Below are 19,045 nucleotides of genomic sequence, written 5' to 3' on the forward strand. Positions count from 1 at the left end.
GTGGATTTGTCAAAACTGCAAGATGGCTGCTCCTACAAAGAAGGTGTTCGAGGTTTTTGTTTCAAAAATCCCGTGGACGATGGCTAGTAGTGAGTATCAGATATTTTGAAATATGTGGTATTAAACTACTAACTGTTGTATTAAAGTGTCATTTGTACATTATGTACCATCGTATAGTTATTTAGGAAAGCATGGCAAATTACCTCATGACATTGACATAACCACAGCTCTGCATCTTATCTGATTTAGTTTGCTTAATTACGAATCCCATTCATTTTATAACTGTTTAAGTCAATCAGTTCTTTTTTTAATTAATTTGCGTATTTCTACAGATCTGCATCCATTGCTTGACATATAATAAACAAGTACTACTAGTCTTCAGTCAGAGCACTTAGGTCACACAGCACTACATAGTAATTTTACATTGTATGTTGGGTACATTCATATTTCTGACTATTTCTTGCATTATGTATTTGGCTAATGTTTTAATTTATGTTGCAGAGGAAGTAAAGGAATACTTCGGGCAATTTGGACATGTTAAGAAGTGTTTGCTGCCTTTTGTAAGTGTACAATTACTGTCAGAGAAAACCATATTACTTGCGGTATATTAAAATGACGTACTGATTTTATATATATATATATATATATATATATATATATATATATATATATATATATATATATATATATATATATATATGAACTATTGTCTGTTTTTCGCAGGATAAGGATACAGGGTTCCACAAGGGTTTCTGCAGGATCGGGTTTTCAAGTGAAGAAGGTCTCCAGAATGCGCTTCAAAAGGATTCACATACCGTAGAAGGCGCAAAGGTATTTTTACAATCCTGTGTTACATTGTTACAGGCTTGATGACCATTGCTTTATGCTCCGTGTAACGCGTATCAGTTCAATTTTTACAACGTTTTCTGAAAATTAAAGTATGGTCTCGTGTTTTCATTTTTCTGTTTTTTCGTCACAATTAGAAAATTGAAAAATTGTAATTTTGGTGAAAATTACAATAAGCTTTTTTGATTTCTTAAAAAAAAAAATGCTGTGGTTCGAAATTTCACTTTTTTTTTTTAATTTTCATAAAACGTTGTTAAAAATGAACTGATAAGCGTTACACGGACCGTTTATGAACTACCTTTTTATTTAATTTTTTGCACAAATTAACAAAAATCACAAAAACAGATAAGAAAACATATATATATATATATATATATATATATATATATATATATATATATATATATATATTTTTTTTTTTTTACCTGCCAATAATTTGTGAAACTACACCCGTCCACATATTTACCATGGCAGAGCTGGCTAAATGTAATCTAGCTGTGGCTCTCTCTAGCATAGCTATAAATGTAACCATGCAAATTGAATGATATGTCTGGCTCCACCCAGGCCCTCAGGATAATTTTCTTTGTTTCTGCTAACCCGGCTTAATTGAGTGCTAACCAATCCTGACATAACTGGAACAACTTATTTCCACAAATCTCGATTTTTGGGACATTCCCAGAACATGTGCATATAGTTGCCCACTATGAACCACCTTTCTCGTCATTCTGCGCTTTCACGGCTGTTCACAAAACTTTCTACTGATTCTTTTTATCAGTAAAATAGATTTAATTTTAAGCATAGTGAGTTTTATAATTTGCAACAAATCTGACCTGTATTCATCAGTTGTGCTTGAGATATATAGATAGATCTATCTATCTATCTATCTATCTATATATATATATATATATATATATACATACACCCACACACACACAAACAAAAACAACCAAGGGTGGCTGCTAGAATATACCATACATCCTTGGCACAGGCTTATGAGGGAATGTACCCAGCAATGTGACCAAGTTGATGTTAATTAAATGTTTCCTCATCACTTACTGTTGAGTTGTTTTCAAGGGGGTCTTGCATGGAACACTATCAGACCGTACAAGAAGATGATACAACACTTCAGTTTGTTAACTATCCTATCATTTCTCTCTCTTTTAGAGATAGCTGATGCACTTGTGATTTTCAAGTTAATCCAACCTGTGTTTGGTTGATTTTAAGTAGGGAGGGAGATAAATAGGTTATTTAATTGCACGGTAACCAGAGATGAGTCCCTAACCCAGAACCCATCTTGGTACAGCTGGGTAGTTATTAAAGATACAATGAGCACTCTTTGCTTCTACTACTCCAAACCATCCATACTAGTGTAGTTTAACTACGATGGAGTTTTGATCACAGGGGTTTAAACAAGCAAGCAAGCCTATACAATTTTCTATACATGTTTAATTATTATTTCTTTTTTTTTTAAGCTTCAAGTTCAAAGAAATAGACAAGTAGCTGTTGGACGACGGTCGAATAGGGATGTTGGGGACTCAATTTGAAGGAAATATTTTGTGTGTACTTATGTGTTTATTTTGTCTCTCTACTGCAACCTTAAATAAATATTGTTTCCTCAATTTGTAATCATTCTTTCATCAAAAAAAAAAAAATACAAACATTTATTTTGTTGTATGGCATTAACTGTACAAATACCTTTTGGAAAAAAAAAACCTCATCAGGTATTCCATACTATACATGTTCAAAGGTTACAGCAGAAAACAGGTAGACCTAGAAAAAAAATATATATTACAAAGCTCACTAATAGAATGTCTGCAATTTGAAATGACCAGTTAACTGATATAAAACATTACAGGAATGTAAACCTATGCAATCATATTATTCTTATTTTAGATCACCCTGTCTGTCCTTAATGTGGGTTAAAGCTGGAGCAATTGCTTTAAAAATACAGTAAACCATTAAATGAATTCCAGACTTTGTATAAAAGTTAGGCTCAGGTCTTTAAAAACCGATTCTTATAGGAGACCAGAAGTATTTTCACTCCTTTCTTCGTTTCTTATCATGGTCATAATCCTTTGAACGTCCACTATCTGATGGCCGCTTTGAGCCACCATGCTGCTTGGCTTCCTCCAAGAACTTATCCAGACCAAATGGATCCTCCTCAAACTGAACCGGGCCATCTCTGCGCTGTCTGCGATCAGTGCCAGAGAACTCCTTGTCAGGCACAAATCTGCAATGGCAAACAGAACATAATTTAAATACTCTCATTTTGTTAGGTACAGTATTTCTCTCTCTTTTTTATTTACCAGTATAACTACTATAAACTCTTATGAACTGCTCAGATTAGAAAGCACTGCCAGGGATACAAAGAGAACATGCAAGTACCTGTTATTTTGCATGAGTGTGTCCAGATTGTCTCCATACATATCTTTGTCAGTATTCTTACTGGGTCTGTAGATGTTCTGGGCCATATCCCTGCCACTTTTCCAAGGCTGGTCATACACATTATAAACCTCATCCTCTCCACCAGCAAAACCACTATCCATACCCTAAGTTAAAAAAAAAAAAGTTAGCGAACAGATACAATATTAAATAGCCTTATTTCCAATTTTTTTTTTTTATAACTTGACAGGTAATTTAAACAGATGTAAACCCCAAATAGAACAAGCACTGTCAATGTTATATGGGGTTAAGGTAGTTCTAGAATTTTTAAACAAATAAACTTTTACCTTGCTTTGATTGAAAAGTCGCTGATCATACTGTGCCTCATTAGAAGTGCGAGGATTGGGTTGACCAAGCGCAATGAGTTCACTGACATCTCTGTCCTGGTCCCTTTGTAGCTTTGACCTACAGACATTCAAACATTAAAAAATAAAATCAAAAACAACTAAACCTGCAGTTATGCAAAATGCTGTGAATTTGCATTTAACATTTCTGGTCAGATTTAACAGCTACAGCATATTTCATAACAAGTCACATACAAATCTTTGTTAATATATTTCTACATTTTTCTGAATTTGAGTTAGGATCTTTTTTCTTTAAACATTAAGAATTATCTAAGTTAGTAATTCAGTTTAAAACAGTACCAACCTTTTATCTGGAGCTGCTCTAGATATATTTCTGTCATGCTGTCTCTCTTTCCTTCTGTCATGTCTGATTTCATCACGCTCTCTAGCCTCTCCATCCTCTGCAACTGGAGAGAGGAAAAAAATAATTCAGAAAAAACAAATCTGCATAGAAAAGTTCTCCTGTGCAAGGCTCTGAAATACAATTCTTGTTGAAGCAGACATTTGATCCTATTCACGTTTCCTATCATGCTGTTCAAGTATTTAATTTCACTTAATCAGACCGTAGTAAGGGCCTCTGTTAAAGCAAAATAAATGCCTAGAATTCTGTACCTTTGTCACCATGGCCTTTGATGCCAGCTCTTCGGTCTCTTGCCATTTGGGCCAGTTCCCTGAGCTTCTCCTCCTTCTTCTCTTTCTCCTTCTGAGCCATTTTTTTTTCTACCTGGGCACGCATCTCGACAGCTTCACGAGCCTAGCCCCCCAAAAAGAGACACAAACAAATACTTTGATTGTCTGCTCTGCTATAGAGTCTTGAAAAATATATTACAGAACACAATTTGATTAAATAAAAAGCATAGAAAAGCTTACTATGTATTTGTTCAATTAAATCATTTTTGAAGAATGTATACCTTCCTGTCTGCAATGTAGAGTGCCTCTGCAAGCTTTGCAAAGTTCTCATTGATATGAACTGTCTGCAGTCCCCGGCCATCAGCTGCTAGACGTTTGTCTAATGGAATTGTGTAACCCTAGGATTGAAAACAATTGGATTTAGAAGGTTGGTACTGTAACACAGTACCTTTATTTAGTGTTCAGTCATTATTTTACCTAAATTGATTTTCTTTTCTCTTAAAAATTGGTAAATGCCCAATCGCTTTTCTGCCTTTAAGCACACTGGAAACCTGGCCAGCAGGGTTTGCTGTAGTGCGATGAGGAGAAACAGTCCCCGATGGGTTTGCCACGCAAACCCACGGCAGTGTCAAAACCAATCCTCACCGATGACTGGCACAACCAGGGCACAAACCTGTGGTGTATGACTCACCCTGCACACCACGTGGCTGCGCTTCTACCAGGTGAGCCACTTGGGGACCACCAACTCATACCTTCTTTAGACACAGAGCTGTGCACAAAACATAGTACTCCTAACCTTTGCATTTTTCCAGTTTGAAATGCATGGTGGAATCTTCCACTCTTGCTGTTCCTTCACCGTCATCTAAAATAAAATTAAAAAAAATTGTTACTGAAAATAAAATTATATTGCCAAGGTATTACAGTTGATAATTAGTTGAGTTGGGTGTTTAATTTATTGATGCCAGCAATTAGTTAATACATTTTAAAAAAAGTTGTGACTGCTATAAAAGTCGGCAAAATAAAAAAAAAAGCCTTCAGTTAAACCTAAAATGTACCTTTCTGCTGGGTGAATGCAGGACTGGTGCAGGTGGAGATGGAGGTCCACGGGGGATTTTCTTATTGATCCTAAGGTTTAAAAACAAGTTATGGTGGATACCATATGAACATTTTATTTACACTGCAAACTCAAAAGGGGGAAATTCACATTATTTATTTTTTTAAAAAAGGATAAAAGCAGCCATCTTGCCAACTGGCGATACATACTTAAATCGTGGTGGTTCCATCGGATCTTTCTGCATTTCCACCATTCGAATAACCCTTTGCTTGGCTCCAGAATTAAATGCAACTCCTTGCTGGGATGGGGTGTACCTAGAATAAAACAAATTACAGATTAGAGACTACATCATTGAAAACACACAAACATATCAATTACTATGACAATAGTCCAACTTAAGACCCACATATGATTATGTACTTTTTTACTTTTTGTGATTTTGTAAACTACAACCATTTCTTACCTAATATACTGAGCAGGGGCCTGCTTATCTGCTGCACGCACAGGCATGGCTGCTGCAATCTTCTGTGAAACTTGTTTATCAAGAGCAGATCTAGTCTTTTCTGTCAACTAAAAAAAAAACATTTTTTTCATTATATAGTAAACCAACAGTTTAAAGTATATGCATTAAAAAAAAAATCTAATTGAAAAAAGCCAACAAAAGTCAAATGTGTTTCAAAACAATGTTTATCCCTTTAAACTTTTCCAACAACGACAAACATTTTTAGATTTTGCTGCAGACTCCAAATTCTAATTTAAGGGACCTGTCTGATCCTTGAAGATGTGATGAATTGTTAACCCCTGCTTATACAGAGTCTTGCACTACTTTTTGATTAGACTAAAACATTATTTAGAATACAGTCTTACCTCTTGAACAGCTTCTTCATCTGGTCTCTGAAGGCCTGGATCATCTTCATTCGCAACTTCCTTAGGAAGCAAATCTGTGAACTTACTGTAAATAACCTGAAATACATGAAGATGTACATAAAAAGACAGACACAAAAACTGCAAGTTTCTAAATTAAAACAATTTGGCAGGTCAAGGTCACCAACTGCCTTTCTACCACATTACTGTACTTTAATGATCAACAACTGACCCTGCGGCTCCACCATTATTTGAATGTGCTTAATCTGCAAGACAGAACTCTTTGTAAAAGTCAAACCTTGTCTTTTCCCTGTCCTTGCCGAGCAATGGCATCATATTTGACCTTCCCTTCTGCATCCACTTGAACTGCCAAAGCATTGGAAGTCTTCTTTTTTCTTCCCATTTCCAGCGGGTATTGTGCAATGTGAATCTCTGGAAAAGCACCGCCATCTCCAAAGTCCTTAAAAATTGAGTTTAAGTAAAGAAACATGATTATAACAGTAGAAACAGCAATAAAATGGGCAGCTTAACTTAATATTTGTTCAAAGAAATATGTGGAAATAAGAATAAACAGAACATCTTTAAAAAATATTACCTCCAGTGACCTTGGAATCCAGCTCTTTCTAAAGCCATAGGGAGGTGGTTCTCTACGCGATGATACCAGTGCGGTTGACCTGGACCTTTGTGACTGGGACCTTTCTTCAGCTTCCAGCTGGTCCTGGGAAAGCTGAGTTGGGGCAGGTAAAAAGCTGGGAACACAAATTAATCCAAAATTAGAGACTTGTAGAATAACTCCTATGCTCATATACATAGCCTACACACCCTAAAATATATTTGTCAATTCCTGTGTCTAGCATCACCATTTCAACGACTGCTTTGGTGAAATCACAGAATTATGTCTATACTTCAGTATCTTGTAAAACATTTATTAGTGGACAACGATTACTTTAAAAAATGTTTCTTAAGTTTACCTGCGGAAATTAAACAACTTGTGCAGCTACAAACTTCTGTAAACACAAAGTTGCGAGAACCGTTTTGCTACTGTGGGTACGCACTAGAAGACAGAATGCACTTCCTACATTGTATTTGTATCCAAACAACCAATTCATTCTAGCAAGAATGGCTTTAATTTAAGGCGCACAAACACAGCTATTACTTTCTCGTAATTTACACGCTTATAATAAACTAAAATACTGTGCTAAATAATACTACAATAACAGTGCTTTTAAGATCAAATATACATAGCCAATCAAACAAAACAAACCCCTTCCCATATTGTAAATCTAACCCCAGGCTTCTGTGAGGCCTTACACAAACCGATATGTTGTTTATTTTAAACATTTATTTTATATGGCATTGAAAGAAACCATTCGACTGGTTCAAAACGTGCAATTTATTTGTGTAAAAATGGATCTCAAACGTTTTCTAACAGGATATAACTTTTAAAAACATATACGAACTATTTCCACCACCGACATCTCACCTCGTTAGCGACATCTTCTTTCTCCAGAACTTTGCGTCTGACGTCATACGCTGTAATTACGTCGCCACAGACGTCTATAATGCTAAAAAAAAGTCAGAGGTTAGTCCAATCAGGTATGCAAGTACGAACAGAAACACTAGGTTTGTCCATTTTTTTCACAAGCATTTTACTGACCTTTTAACAGGATAGCACACGAAATGTAAATGTTCTGTCCAAGCATGCGTGTCTTATATACGTGTGTGACAACTGAGAGGGCTGCTTAAAATTATGCTAACGTTAATATAAAACATACTATTACATTCCCTTAATGTTTTTTCGTTTTTGTACAGTGTATTCTAATTTAGCCTTTTGCCTTATATTAAGTAATTGGGATCAATGAAACCAGCAAAAACAATGTCAAATAAAAAGGCTGCGCCTACATGGTTTAAAAAAAAAAAAAAAAAAAAAAAAAAAACTATGTGTACCGAAATGCTTTGCGGGAGGGCGGAGACGAGTTATGAAACTGGGGGGCATGAGTTGAGAGGTCGGCAAAAAACCGGTGAGTGACGAAAAATCTGACTTTGAAATAAATCCAAGCAAAGATCCAGTACACTTAAGGTTATTTAACAGGGACACGTTTTAGCTTATTAAAAACGTATATCATTATAATGTATTTGTAATATTTTGGATGTTTAATGTTTCAAATATATTATATCCGTATTGCATAACGTGTCAATTAGCTGCTGAAATATTATTAACATACTGTAGTGTTTCCGAAATCTTACTGTGCTACATCTGAAGGCATGACATGGACAGGACAGTAGGCTAGTATTAGCACTGCCATACTGGACTAGGACACCTGTGCAGTTTAGGTCGTGAGATTACTGGATGCTATCAGTTTCCTAATGAAGACCGATACACTGACAGATGCGATCAACTGTGTCGCGATTTTTTTCAGTCGCATCGGAAAGTGTATTATGCCTTGCAATGCAATTTTACAGGATCGGCCGATCGATTTCAGTCGGGTCGCAGAATTTAAGCTTGTGTGTTGTGCGACGATTGTATCGGGCATAGTGTATTATCACCTACATTAGTGCAGCAGATTACATTCATGTACACCAACATTTAAGTCCTTCTCATCTGAGCGAATTAGGTATTTTCATGCTACAATTAAACTACTTCAATCAGTACTACGGGTCATGATGAATGACACGACTTCTAATTCACGAATAAATTCAGAAATACAAAAAATGTCCACCGAGCCCTGTTCAGCCTGGCAAATGTGTGCTATACCCTGCTGCCAACAACTAGTGGAATCACGTGTAGACCAGCTGACCAGCCAATCAGAACGGTATTTTAACAGTTTATTCATTTTGATCTGTTGGTAAGGAAAAAAGACACACGAACCTAATTTGGAGTTTAAAAGTATGCCAGCTGGATCTGACCTGTACATTTTTAGGTACAGTGGGCCGTATTTTCAAAGCGTTTACTTCAGTCTTTAATTGTCGCCTATCTTTTGAAAGAGGTAAAACACAGGTTCATTTTACAAAACAAGAACCAAACAGCTAAGTTTTATTTCAAAGTCCACTTAAGCACTCTCAGTGTGTTTTGTTTTTTCGTTTTATAACAGTGATATTGTTTTTTTTTTTTCTCCTTTAAAAAACGGTCATTAAAGAATAGAGGAAATGCAATAATAATAATAATAATAATAATAATAATAATAATAATAATAATAATAATCTGTGTTTTTTACAGAACCTGTGTAATGGCTGTCCGGCTATTGAAAGTCTCCTCGTTGGCCGCAACAGTCTCTGCAGTTTCAGGATTCTACGTATATAACAACTATGTGGATCCCAATGACATTAGCATCGTTAGATTCGGCAGAGCTGCAATAACGGTAGTTATAAAAATGATAAAATAAAAGTAGAATTGGTCTTGAAAATGTAATGAAGTCACAAAGCTACTGGCAGATGGTGCTAACAGGGAATGTAGTAGGCTAGGTTGTAGTAGTATTATTGACAGTAGTTTCCGATGCCCATGACAAACTATTGGCAATTCAAGACCTTATATTACGGTTTTTAGAAGCCCTCGAAAACCTGTTGATAACAATAACATAACAAAATACATCATGAGCTTTTTTCTTATCCAACACTCCATCTCTAAGAAATAGCACATGTGAATCTAAACAAGAAGAATAAAAGATACATATGATACCCATACCAAGAGCTATCTATAGAATGTTAATGCAGCAAAAAATGTAAAATGCTGTCAGTGTTGTTAGTAATTAGATATCTTCTGTTTTTCCACTTGTTGTATTTTCAAATACCACAGAATCTTGATTATAAAAAGGCGATTGTAATGTAATTGATAAATGACATATTTTGTATTTATTTTTTATTATTGTAGACAGCGGTTATCAGTTATGACTACCTCACATCACTAAAAACTGTACAGTATGGGACAGATGACTATTGGGCAGTAAAATCCAAGGTAAGAAAAACAAAAACTGATTTATTTATTACCATTACAATACTGGTAACAGGCTGTTTGTGTAGTTTCTACACACTTTAGATAATAGAATAGGTCTGTGAATGCAGTCACCTGCCATTATGATATTGTGACCAGATATTGAAGTAGTTGTAGTTTGGGTTTGGTTATACAGAACATCTGACTGGGAGTTAATATTTGAATATCTTTTGTTTTTATTAACTGTAGTTTCACAAAAAAAAAAAAAAAAAAACACAGTACAGTACTAACTGTATTGTGACTACCTGCATTTAGTGATAAATAACAGTATTTTTCCATGAAAATACACCTTTATAAAAACATCACCCATATATCACCCATATATAAGAGCTTATGCTTGGCTTCTTGGTAACAGCATAGTTGTGCAGCCAGCTGAGCTGTTATGCCAGCTGACTTTCTCTGATGCTCTGGGCTGAGGTCAGTTACTGTCTCCATTGCTGCACAACACAGTAGGCCTGCTTTTAAAGCTTTTCCTCAGTGTCAAAATATCCTGGGGTGTCTGTTTAGACTTCAGAAAAAAAAAACAAAAAAAAAAAAACTTTGTTTTACTTTGCTCATTAAGGACTGTGGGTGGGGAAAAAATATAGAAATGTGTTATGTCGAGATCACAAGATTATTAATATCTATTTTTTTAAAGTAAAAGGTTAGTTTAAGGACTCAAACATGTAGCTTGCCCCTTTGTACTTCCAGAGGTTTTAGAAACTTTTTTTGTTAGCTTTCTTTTCCATTTAGACTTTAAGAACAATCAGGAACAATTTTAGGTGTCATGATTACAACTGCGTGTTGTAAGACATAACTGAGGGATAGTATCTTGGTCTATGTTTATGGTTGATGACACTTTGCCTTTTATAATGTGTGCAATCCCTGTGTTTGTACACTTCTTACCAAGAGTTTCCTTATGATGGCTCTAACAAATCCTTTCTTCAAATTCACAAAGGTGTCATCCATTTTTAAGTAACTGTGCTAACATTATAACTATTTGGAACTATAAAACCATGTAAATGTATTTTTTCAAAGGCTACAACCCCACTTTTTGTTTTGAACAGTTAAATGTTAATCCAAAATTGAAAGCTGCATACAGTGTGGTACTGTAAACATTTTCCACTGTCATCTTGGCTGCTTGCCCTATTTAAATGTCTAAAATGTTTTTTATTCATTCTTCTCTGTCAGGGATAGTCTGGCCTTTATATTTCTGCAGTAAACCACATTCTTACCTAAAAAAGCAAAGCTTCATGCTTGCAAAAACAAGACCTCAGAAACAGATCTGCCCCATTGTCGGTGCTGAGCTGACGGATGGGAATATAGTAGAATAGCACTGCAAACCCTTGACATTCAAGTGTCTCCCAGGGAGAGACAGACAATATGTCAAATTGTGCTTTTGTTCGGTGGAGCAATGTCCACAGAATTACAATTTGTAACAGCAGAGGAAGAAAAGTATGAGGAATCTGTGCTGTAATGTCACATTGCAGTCTTTCCAGGATCCCTGTTGGTGGAGCTGTTTCGGAGGACACAGTGGTTAAACTGAGTGAGCAGTCATGCTTAAACTTTAGATTTTCTTGTAAATGTTGATTATGGGGCAGGAATGCATGTGGTTTCTGTGACAACAACAGCGGCAGCTTACTGTATATCAGCAAGCTGCTTTTATTTATTACTGCTTATCAAAATCCTCCAGTGTTTATCAAGCCTCCTTCTGGGGTACATACATCACACCAAACAGCAGATGGAATGGTATAAATTGCTGCCTTGATATCTTAACAGGACACCTTGGATAATAGCAAAGGTCATTGTGCATCTTTCTGGGGTTTTTTTCTCTGTATATTATTGGATTTTAAATATGAAATTGCTGACAAAACAGTTATAATATAGAGGTCAGAGGCCACCATTATGTGTAGGTGTTCCAAGAACTTGATGTAAAGTTACAATTAGAGGGTACTGGGTAGCTGTAGCTGTATACAGTTCTGAAATGAAATAAATGAATAAAGCTTACATTCTACATAAACAGTGGTAGATCGAATTAAAATAGAGCACTTGCTGACATTATATTGCACTTGCTTTTAAAGACAAAAATCACAAAGGAGACAATTGATCTCTCCAGCTGTCTTAAAGGATTACATTTATTGTGCTTGTCGTATTGTTCTAATTGTTACCTCATTGTTGTGATCCCTCAGCCAGCACAGTAGTGGTTTAATCAAAAAAAAAAAAAAAAAAAAGCTAGGCTGTTTGTGACTACCCAACCTAGATACTGTACATGCAGGATACATTGTCACCAGACAGACAGAGATTCCAGCACAAAATAGAAAGTACACTTAACAGTTCTAGTTTTGCATTGATATTTTGCTTCAGACTGAACTTTAAAGTGATGCAACCTCTTGTCTCTTCTCATGGTGTTAAAAAAAAAAAAAGAGGACATACAGTAAGTGACAACCATGCTTGTCAAAATCCTTGTCATCCTTAGAACAAACATGCTTATTTAGCTGAGTTTGCCCATTTTACTAGCTACACTGTTTCAAAGTCCACGTTCCTTTAGTAGCCCCCCTCCCCAACGTTCACTGGAAGTCATTTCAGATATACGTATTACATTGAGATTAAAACTAATTCTTTTCATTGCCCCTTCCTTATTTTTTGACAGACTCCTGGTGCTGTTATAGAAATTCTTGCATTTATTCACTATGTTTCTTTCAGGAGATCAGCAGTCTGCAATCTGTTAATATTTTGTTTTATGTAAGTTGGATGAAGGGTCTTTGAATTCTTTAATAAAATTATATATATCTCCAGTTAGAGTTTTACTTATTAGTGGATTGTTAAGGGTTTCTTGACACACACAAAGTCAACTCTGAGAAGCCAGTTTAGAAAAGGTAATCTTACAATCTTTTTCATTCAGATGAAATGGTATTGTTTAGGAAAATTTGTTTAATAAAAAAAATAAATAAAAGAACCTGAGTAATATAAAATTAGATTATTATTTTTTTAGCAGTTTGTCATATTCGTATAAAACAGCTTAAAAAAAAAAATGACATAGGACAAAAGGACAGGCCAGATAAGAGCTATCATGTCTGTATAACTGGAGTAAAATTTCCAATATATAATTTTAAACCACAGGCTCCTTACTGTGACATCTGCTACAGATTACACTGCAGTGTCCAGGTCTGTAAAATAAAGAGTTTGAACAAGCAATTATGCCCCATCTGAGATGTATTACCAGAACGAACTGTGAAAGACAAAAACTGAAAATAAATGTTATCTATCATACTCTTTCTATCATACTTACACTTGGGCACAGTTCCTTTCAGCATTTTGGCGGAATAGTTGAATTGAGTGGTTCAGGGGCACAATAATAATGAGCAGATTTTCATTAAGCTGTTGATTTTCCACCAAACATACACGAGACAGGGTTTCTGTGTTGGACACATTTAAAGATCACAGTTTGTGGTATTTGTTTTGTTCTTGGCTCAAATCCCATTATGAATTGTAATTGATCCTAACTGGCAGCTTTTGTTTATTAAATGACTAGTGGTGTGAAGAAAATGTAAGGAAGTTACACTGTTCAGTCACCAGGTGACACTGGTGCTATCCAAAAAAATACAATTCAGCCAATCTTTTTCCCTAACTTAAATTCTCTTGTGATGATCAATATCTGCTAACCACTGTACAGACATGTTCATGTACAGGGAAAATATACCACTTAATGGGTACAGCACCTGTGTATGTGTGAAACACAGTTCTTATACCTGTGTTTCACACTTGCAGAATCTGAAGTTCCTCCTGGGTGTTTGGATTCAAAACTAGCGACACTGGTGAGAACTGCCTGTACTGACATGTCATCAGATAACGACTGTTCCTCTTACACACTGCAATCTTTGTTTCACACTGACTGGAGAAGGTATGAAAAGTAACACCAGTGCAATCTGACTTAATCATGCCTTTCTTTAGAAGCAAATGTAAGCGTCTTTGATCTATGACAATTTATTTTATCTACTGATACGCAGTAGTACTTTTGGATCCACCTTATCACCCTACAATGACACAAAAACAACCTGTCACATTCACCTTAATATCCAAGCTCGTCTTTAGACAAGGACAAGCTTGTAAAAATACATTTTGTATACTTCTTTTCTGCACAACATTTAGAATTTTCAAATGCTATTTTTTATTTAGGGTTGAGTTGGTACCAGCTGCTGCCCACTAGATATACTAAGACTGGACTTATAAGAAATGACAGTGCCTACATTCATTCATTTTCTTGTTCATCTGTGTGCCCTGGCTTGATTCCTTATAGTAGCGGTTTTCTACTTGAGTTACACAGGACTGCATGAAACATTTCCACAGCAGATTAAACTTAAGATATTTCAAGTTCCACTTGACTTTATTTCAAGTCTGCAAAATATGCTCCTATATTCCCTTGTGAAAATCTTCTACTCTAATGTGAAAGATTCCTGAGTGGAATAAAAAACAATGCTGCAGACTGAACTAAAATTGTACTCAGGTACTGAACAGCCTTAGGAAAAAAAAGCTAAATGTCTTTAGACACAACAATGAATGCAAATGAAGAATAATGAAGTGCAATGTTTATAAAATGTTATTTGACCTCACCAGGTCTACTAAGCCTTGCAAAAAGAATGCTTTTTACAATTGCATCTTGTTCCTAAACCCTTGTTGAAATCAGTAAAGTGACCTTAAACAAATTGTCAAAAAAGCTCCTTAGTGACGCATCCAGTAAAGGCGATCCGCGTGGAATGCAGGATGTCGACTATAGCCTGGATGTCACCAGTTCGAGTCCAGGCTATTCCACTGCTGACCCTGGCCGGGAGCTACCAGGGGACGGCGCACAATTGACTGGGTGCCGCCCTGCAGGGGGGCTTAGGTCTGGTTGGGTGTCCTCGGCTCACCGCACACCAGCGACCCCTGTAGTCTGGCCAGGCACCTGCGGGCTTGCCAGTAAGCTGCCCAGAGCTGCGTTGTCCTCCGACGCTGTAGCTCTGAGGTAGTTGCATGGTGAGCCTGCAGTGTGAAAAGAAGTGGTCGGCTGATGGGCACATGCTTCAAAGGACAGCCCTCCTGAGTCAGCGCGGGGATGGTAGCGGTGAGCTAAGCCTAAAAATAATTGGATATTCTAAATTGGGAGAAAATAATACAAATAATTGGCAACTACTAAATTGCAACACTGTCAAATTGCAAAAAAGTATAATTATACATAAAACTAGCCTCTGTGAAGTTTAAATATCCATGTAATTGTAGATTGGCCTTTTTTTTTTTTTTTTTTTTAGAGCTGTACTAGGGACTATTTCGCTGTTCAGGTTAATGCTAGATAGGCATGGTGGGTAGCTAGAAACTGTTTCTCATCACACACACAAAAAGTAGTTGAACTCTAAATCTGATCTGCTGCGATGACCATATTCAGTGTTTTGAGGTCAATCTCAGCTGGGGACTTCAAGCTGCAGTATTCCACAATCATGTTCAGTTTTATACTGTATACAAATATGATTTATTTTTGTCTGCTTATTATACTCTAGCCTTCAGTTTTATTTTTTTATTTTTTTATTTTTTTACCACTCAGTTTGCTGACATTTTCAGCTTCAAGGACACCCCCTGAAACCTCTTTGCTGGAATGCCAGTGTGAACTAAACAAGCACACTTGTGCTGCTAATTTTGTGCTTCAGTTGAACATCTGAAAGGTGCTATTTTGCTGAAGCACTAAGATGTTATTAATTTGATCTCCAAGCTCTGTTGTAATTATGGAAGAAATAATTTAAAAAAAAAAAAGTCATGAAACAGTCCTGTAGCTGTTGCACCACAGAGGGGATTTAGTGACCTCCTTATTAACTAAAACCATGTAGGCCCATGATCATTTTAAGGGCAGCAGTATTTAGAGAAAAGTGGTTGTTCAGTGCTGAACAGACCGCAGCTGCAACTATAGTCACATGCCTGTGAGCAAGCACTGCTTCTAGACAGAAGTTCAAAGAGCCCTGCTGTAGAGGATGGCTGTAGAATTTGGAACAGAATAGATGGCACATTTACCGTTACTTTCAATCTTTAGAGGCTTTCAAGTGCTCAAACTTATGAGAGCATGTGGAAGGGGTGTGGGTAATTCACTGACTAGGAGACAGACAGGTGTACTTGAAAACACCACACAGGTGCCCAGTTTTATTTTCAGACAGTTCTTACTTTTTCTGGCAGAGGGCACTGTTGACCGTGGGCTGCCTATCAACGATGATAGACAGCACCACGGAAATACCACAGCTGGTACGTGAACAGGACGGGCACTCGCAGGTGCTCAAAGAAATAATAATGAAAACAGAAGGCGAAAAGAACAAGGGAAAATAAAACAGTAATAAAACTACAAATAAAAGGTGCTGCACTCGGCAGCGTTATCCCGGTCGCCGCTACCCGCACGACCCGGATCACCGTCCTACTCTATCGGCTATCTAGCCTGCTCTTTCACAATACGCCGGGGTCTGCCCAAGGATTCCCCGCTCTCTCTCTCTGTCTCGCTGTGATTCTTTATTTTTCTTTCGGCTGATTCCCAGTCCCGAATCAAAGCTTCCGCACTCTTAGCGCGTCTAAGTGGGCAGACCTGAGGAAACAACAGAGCGTTATTTTATAGGACCGACAATCACCCAAGACCCGCCTCTCGGCCATTCAGAGAGGGGGAAAGTCCACTCACACACTTTCCCACCTCCCCGTGTCACTGCCATGACTCACAGGCGGTTGTTGGGCGACTGCCGCCCTCTTCCTGCAGCCCGTGAACACGCCAGCAGAGTCAGCACGGATCTCTCCCTGTTACAGAGCAAAACTAAGATTAATAACAAAAAAGCGTGTGAAAGTTTTTTTTCTACAACTTCCAAATTTGCCACTTTTTTGACAAAATGTACATTTCTTATCATTATATTCTAAAAGCAAGTCATTTGGGAGTGATGCCAGAGTGATACATTCCCAATCTGTCAGACTTTACCAGCATAGAAATCCAGGGGAAGTTGTTTCTTGCCCCACCAGTATCTGACCATGGTAAAATCACATAATCACAAAAAATAGAAAAAACACCAACAACATCTGCAGGTGCAGTTGATTATACTGTTTTACTTCTTCCTTCAAAACGGATGAGGATAATCCAACCAGTTGAAGTTAAAATGTAACACACTGGGGTGCATGAGCCTGGGGTCTGCAGCTGCAAGATCTGAAGTGAAAGCCCTCCCTCTTGTGATCAGAACGGAATCCTAAAGAAACTAGGCTGTTGAGTACACTGGGGTGAAAGCGTGTGTCTCCATGTGGCTTCCAGCTACACTTCCAGCAAATCTAGATTAGTAGCTCACTAAAATGTTGGGTGATTGACTTCATTAAATCTGCCAAAATGTAACTGTAAAAATTACACTCTTCATAATCTGATTCACCTACTGGAACAAAACAAAATAATACAAACAAAACTTCCCTAAGTAGAGAGGTGAACTAATTAATATTTTACTGCAGTGCACATTTTTGGTACCATTTTAAAGCAGTTACACAGGTTAAAGGCACAAATATAAATGATAGCTTTGTAAGTGTTTTGCATCTTACATGTACTAAATCTAAAAGGTGGGGAGAGTGTTTAGTAATATGTAATCATTTTTATTTGTCTGAGGTACTATTTTTTGTTTCTACATTTTACTGATCAGTTATTTGCTTCTGAAGTGTACATGTCTGTGGCTTACAGGGAATTCTATGTCATTTAGTTGTTGTCAAGTAGTTAATACATATAATTTACTAACAAACAGAAAGTCTGGTTGCCCAAGTTTTGTAAATTGAGATTAATATTTTCTACTAGCTCACCCACCTAATAATAATAATAATAATAATAACAATAATAATCTTTATTATTATGTAGCGCCTTTCAGAGTGGACCACCATCACAAAGCGCTTTACAAGATACGAGACTAGGGTGTGTGAACTATGCATCAGCTGCAGAGTCACTTACAACGTCATCTCACCCGAAAGACAGAGCACAAGGACATTAAGTGACTTGTTCAGGGTCACACAATGAGTCAGTGGCTGAGCTGGGATTTGAACCCTCCTGGTTATAAGCCTGTTTCTTTAACCACAGGACCACACAGCCTCCTATGACCACAGAGACCGATAAACACTATGCCAGTTTTAGACATTGCACCAATTGTGAAGAGTATAAGGAATATACATACCACTATTATCTGACGAAATATCAGTTTCATTAAAATTAACTTACCGTGGGGGAGCGCTCCCCCTTCAAGAAATGTACACAACAAAAGCAGGGCAACAACACGTCATGGTAATTAATATCGCTGTTTAAACATAAAAAGGGTTAATGCAAAAAAGAATACTGGAGCTAAGCTGACGCAAGCTGATAAACCAGAGGCAGCCATTAAGAAGCACATCAGTGCGTCAGTGCATTGTTTTGAGTCTTAAAGACAAGCCAAGTGTTGAAGCATTCTGGGAATGGGGGTGGTAATGTACATGAACACTAATAGCATATTAAATAGTCATAAGCTTATATAAATAGCAGACATGACAGGCAAATGTACTGCTGTAATAAGAGAAACAGTGAATCTTTAGCAGTTTGTGCTTTTATTGACTGTATGTACAAGTGATTCTCATGATATAAATTGCAAATATTCCCATTCTCAATTCGTACTCAGTGAAGATTTATTCTGAAAAAAGCCACCAGCCCTCCCTGTCTTTATTTGTTATTAATTGCTCTACCTGTTCTGTTCACGCTTTTCAAAGTTTGAGTGCAGAGCTTGATAATGAAATAGTTATCATTTCTCAACTTGATTAATTGTTAAGGGAGATGGTGTAAAGGAGCTGAAGGTCAATAGAGATTTTCTTTTTTCTATCAGTAATGAACAAATTGGATCTTTATTGTAAAGGAAATTC

The 19,045-nt window shown here is 36.8% G+C and overlaps 3 protein-coding genes across 5 annotated transcripts in view; 2 read left to right on the forward strand and 1 right to left on the reverse strand.

Annotated features, from left to right (window-relative positions):
* The first annotated feature begins 6 nt into the window (after positions 1 to 6).
* On the forward strand, positions 7 to 2,465 carry LOC121324219 (SRA stem-loop interacting RNA binding protein). Its single transcript, XM_041265857.1, has 4 exons — positions 7 to 89; positions 502 to 560; positions 724 to 831; positions 2,319 to 2,465. Exons 1-4 carry the CDS (start codon positions 23 to 25, stop codon positions 2,388 to 2,390), a joined length of 306 nt encoding a protein of 101 aa, XP_041121791.1. The 5' UTR covers positions 7 to 22; the 3' UTR covers positions 2,391 to 2,465.
* A 28-nt stretch (positions 2,466 to 2,493) lies between these two features.
* On the reverse strand, positions 2,494 to 7,929 carry LOC121324217 (SNW domain-containing protein 1-like). The gene is made up of 15 exons (XM_041265853.1): positions 7,838 to 7,929; positions 7,664 to 7,745; positions 6,776 to 6,929; positions 6,479 to 6,640; positions 6,184 to 6,279; positions 5,780 to 5,886; positions 5,526 to 5,630; positions 5,318 to 5,387; positions 5,059 to 5,124; positions 4,544 to 4,660; positions 4,245 to 4,386; positions 3,937 to 4,039; positions 3,576 to 3,693; positions 3,232 to 3,395; positions 2,494 to 3,076 (listed from the first exon to the last, which is right to left on the reverse strand). The coding sequence occupies exons 2-15, from the start codon at positions 7,708 to 7,710 to the stop codon at positions 2,884 to 2,886; spliced, it is 1,644 nt and encodes a 547-aa protein (XP_041121787.1). The 5' UTR covers positions 7,711 to 7,745; positions 7,838 to 7,929; the 3' UTR covers positions 2,494 to 2,883.
* Positions 7,930 to 8,031: 102 nt separating this feature from the next.
* Positions 8,032 to 19,045, forward strand: part of adck1 (aarF domain containing kinase 1) — a 121,502-nt gene continuing 110,488 nt past the window's right edge. Inside the window, exons 1-3 of one of the 3 annotated variants that reach the window (XM_041265856.1) lie at positions 8,032 to 8,201; positions 9,398 to 9,539; positions 10,049 to 10,132. In XM_041265856.1, the coding sequence (XP_041121790.1) occupies positions 9,408 to 9,539; positions 10,049 to 10,132 (216 nt within the window). In that variant the 5' untranslated portion in view covers positions 8,032 to 8,201; positions 9,398 to 9,407. The remainder of the gene's footprint in view (positions 8,202 to 9,397; positions 9,540 to 10,048; positions 10,133 to 19,045) is intronic. The other 2 variants (XM_041265854.1, XM_041265855.1) reach the window with 2 other exon arrangements.

This window comes from Polyodon spathula, chromosome 12 (genome assembly GCF_017654505.1).
Source record: "Polyodon spathula isolate WHYD16114869_AA chromosome 12, ASM1765450v1, whole genome shotgun sequence".
In the NCBI taxonomy this organism is placed as follows: Eukaryota; Metazoa; Chordata; class Actinopteri; order Acipenseriformes; family Polyodontidae; genus Polyodon; species Polyodon spathula.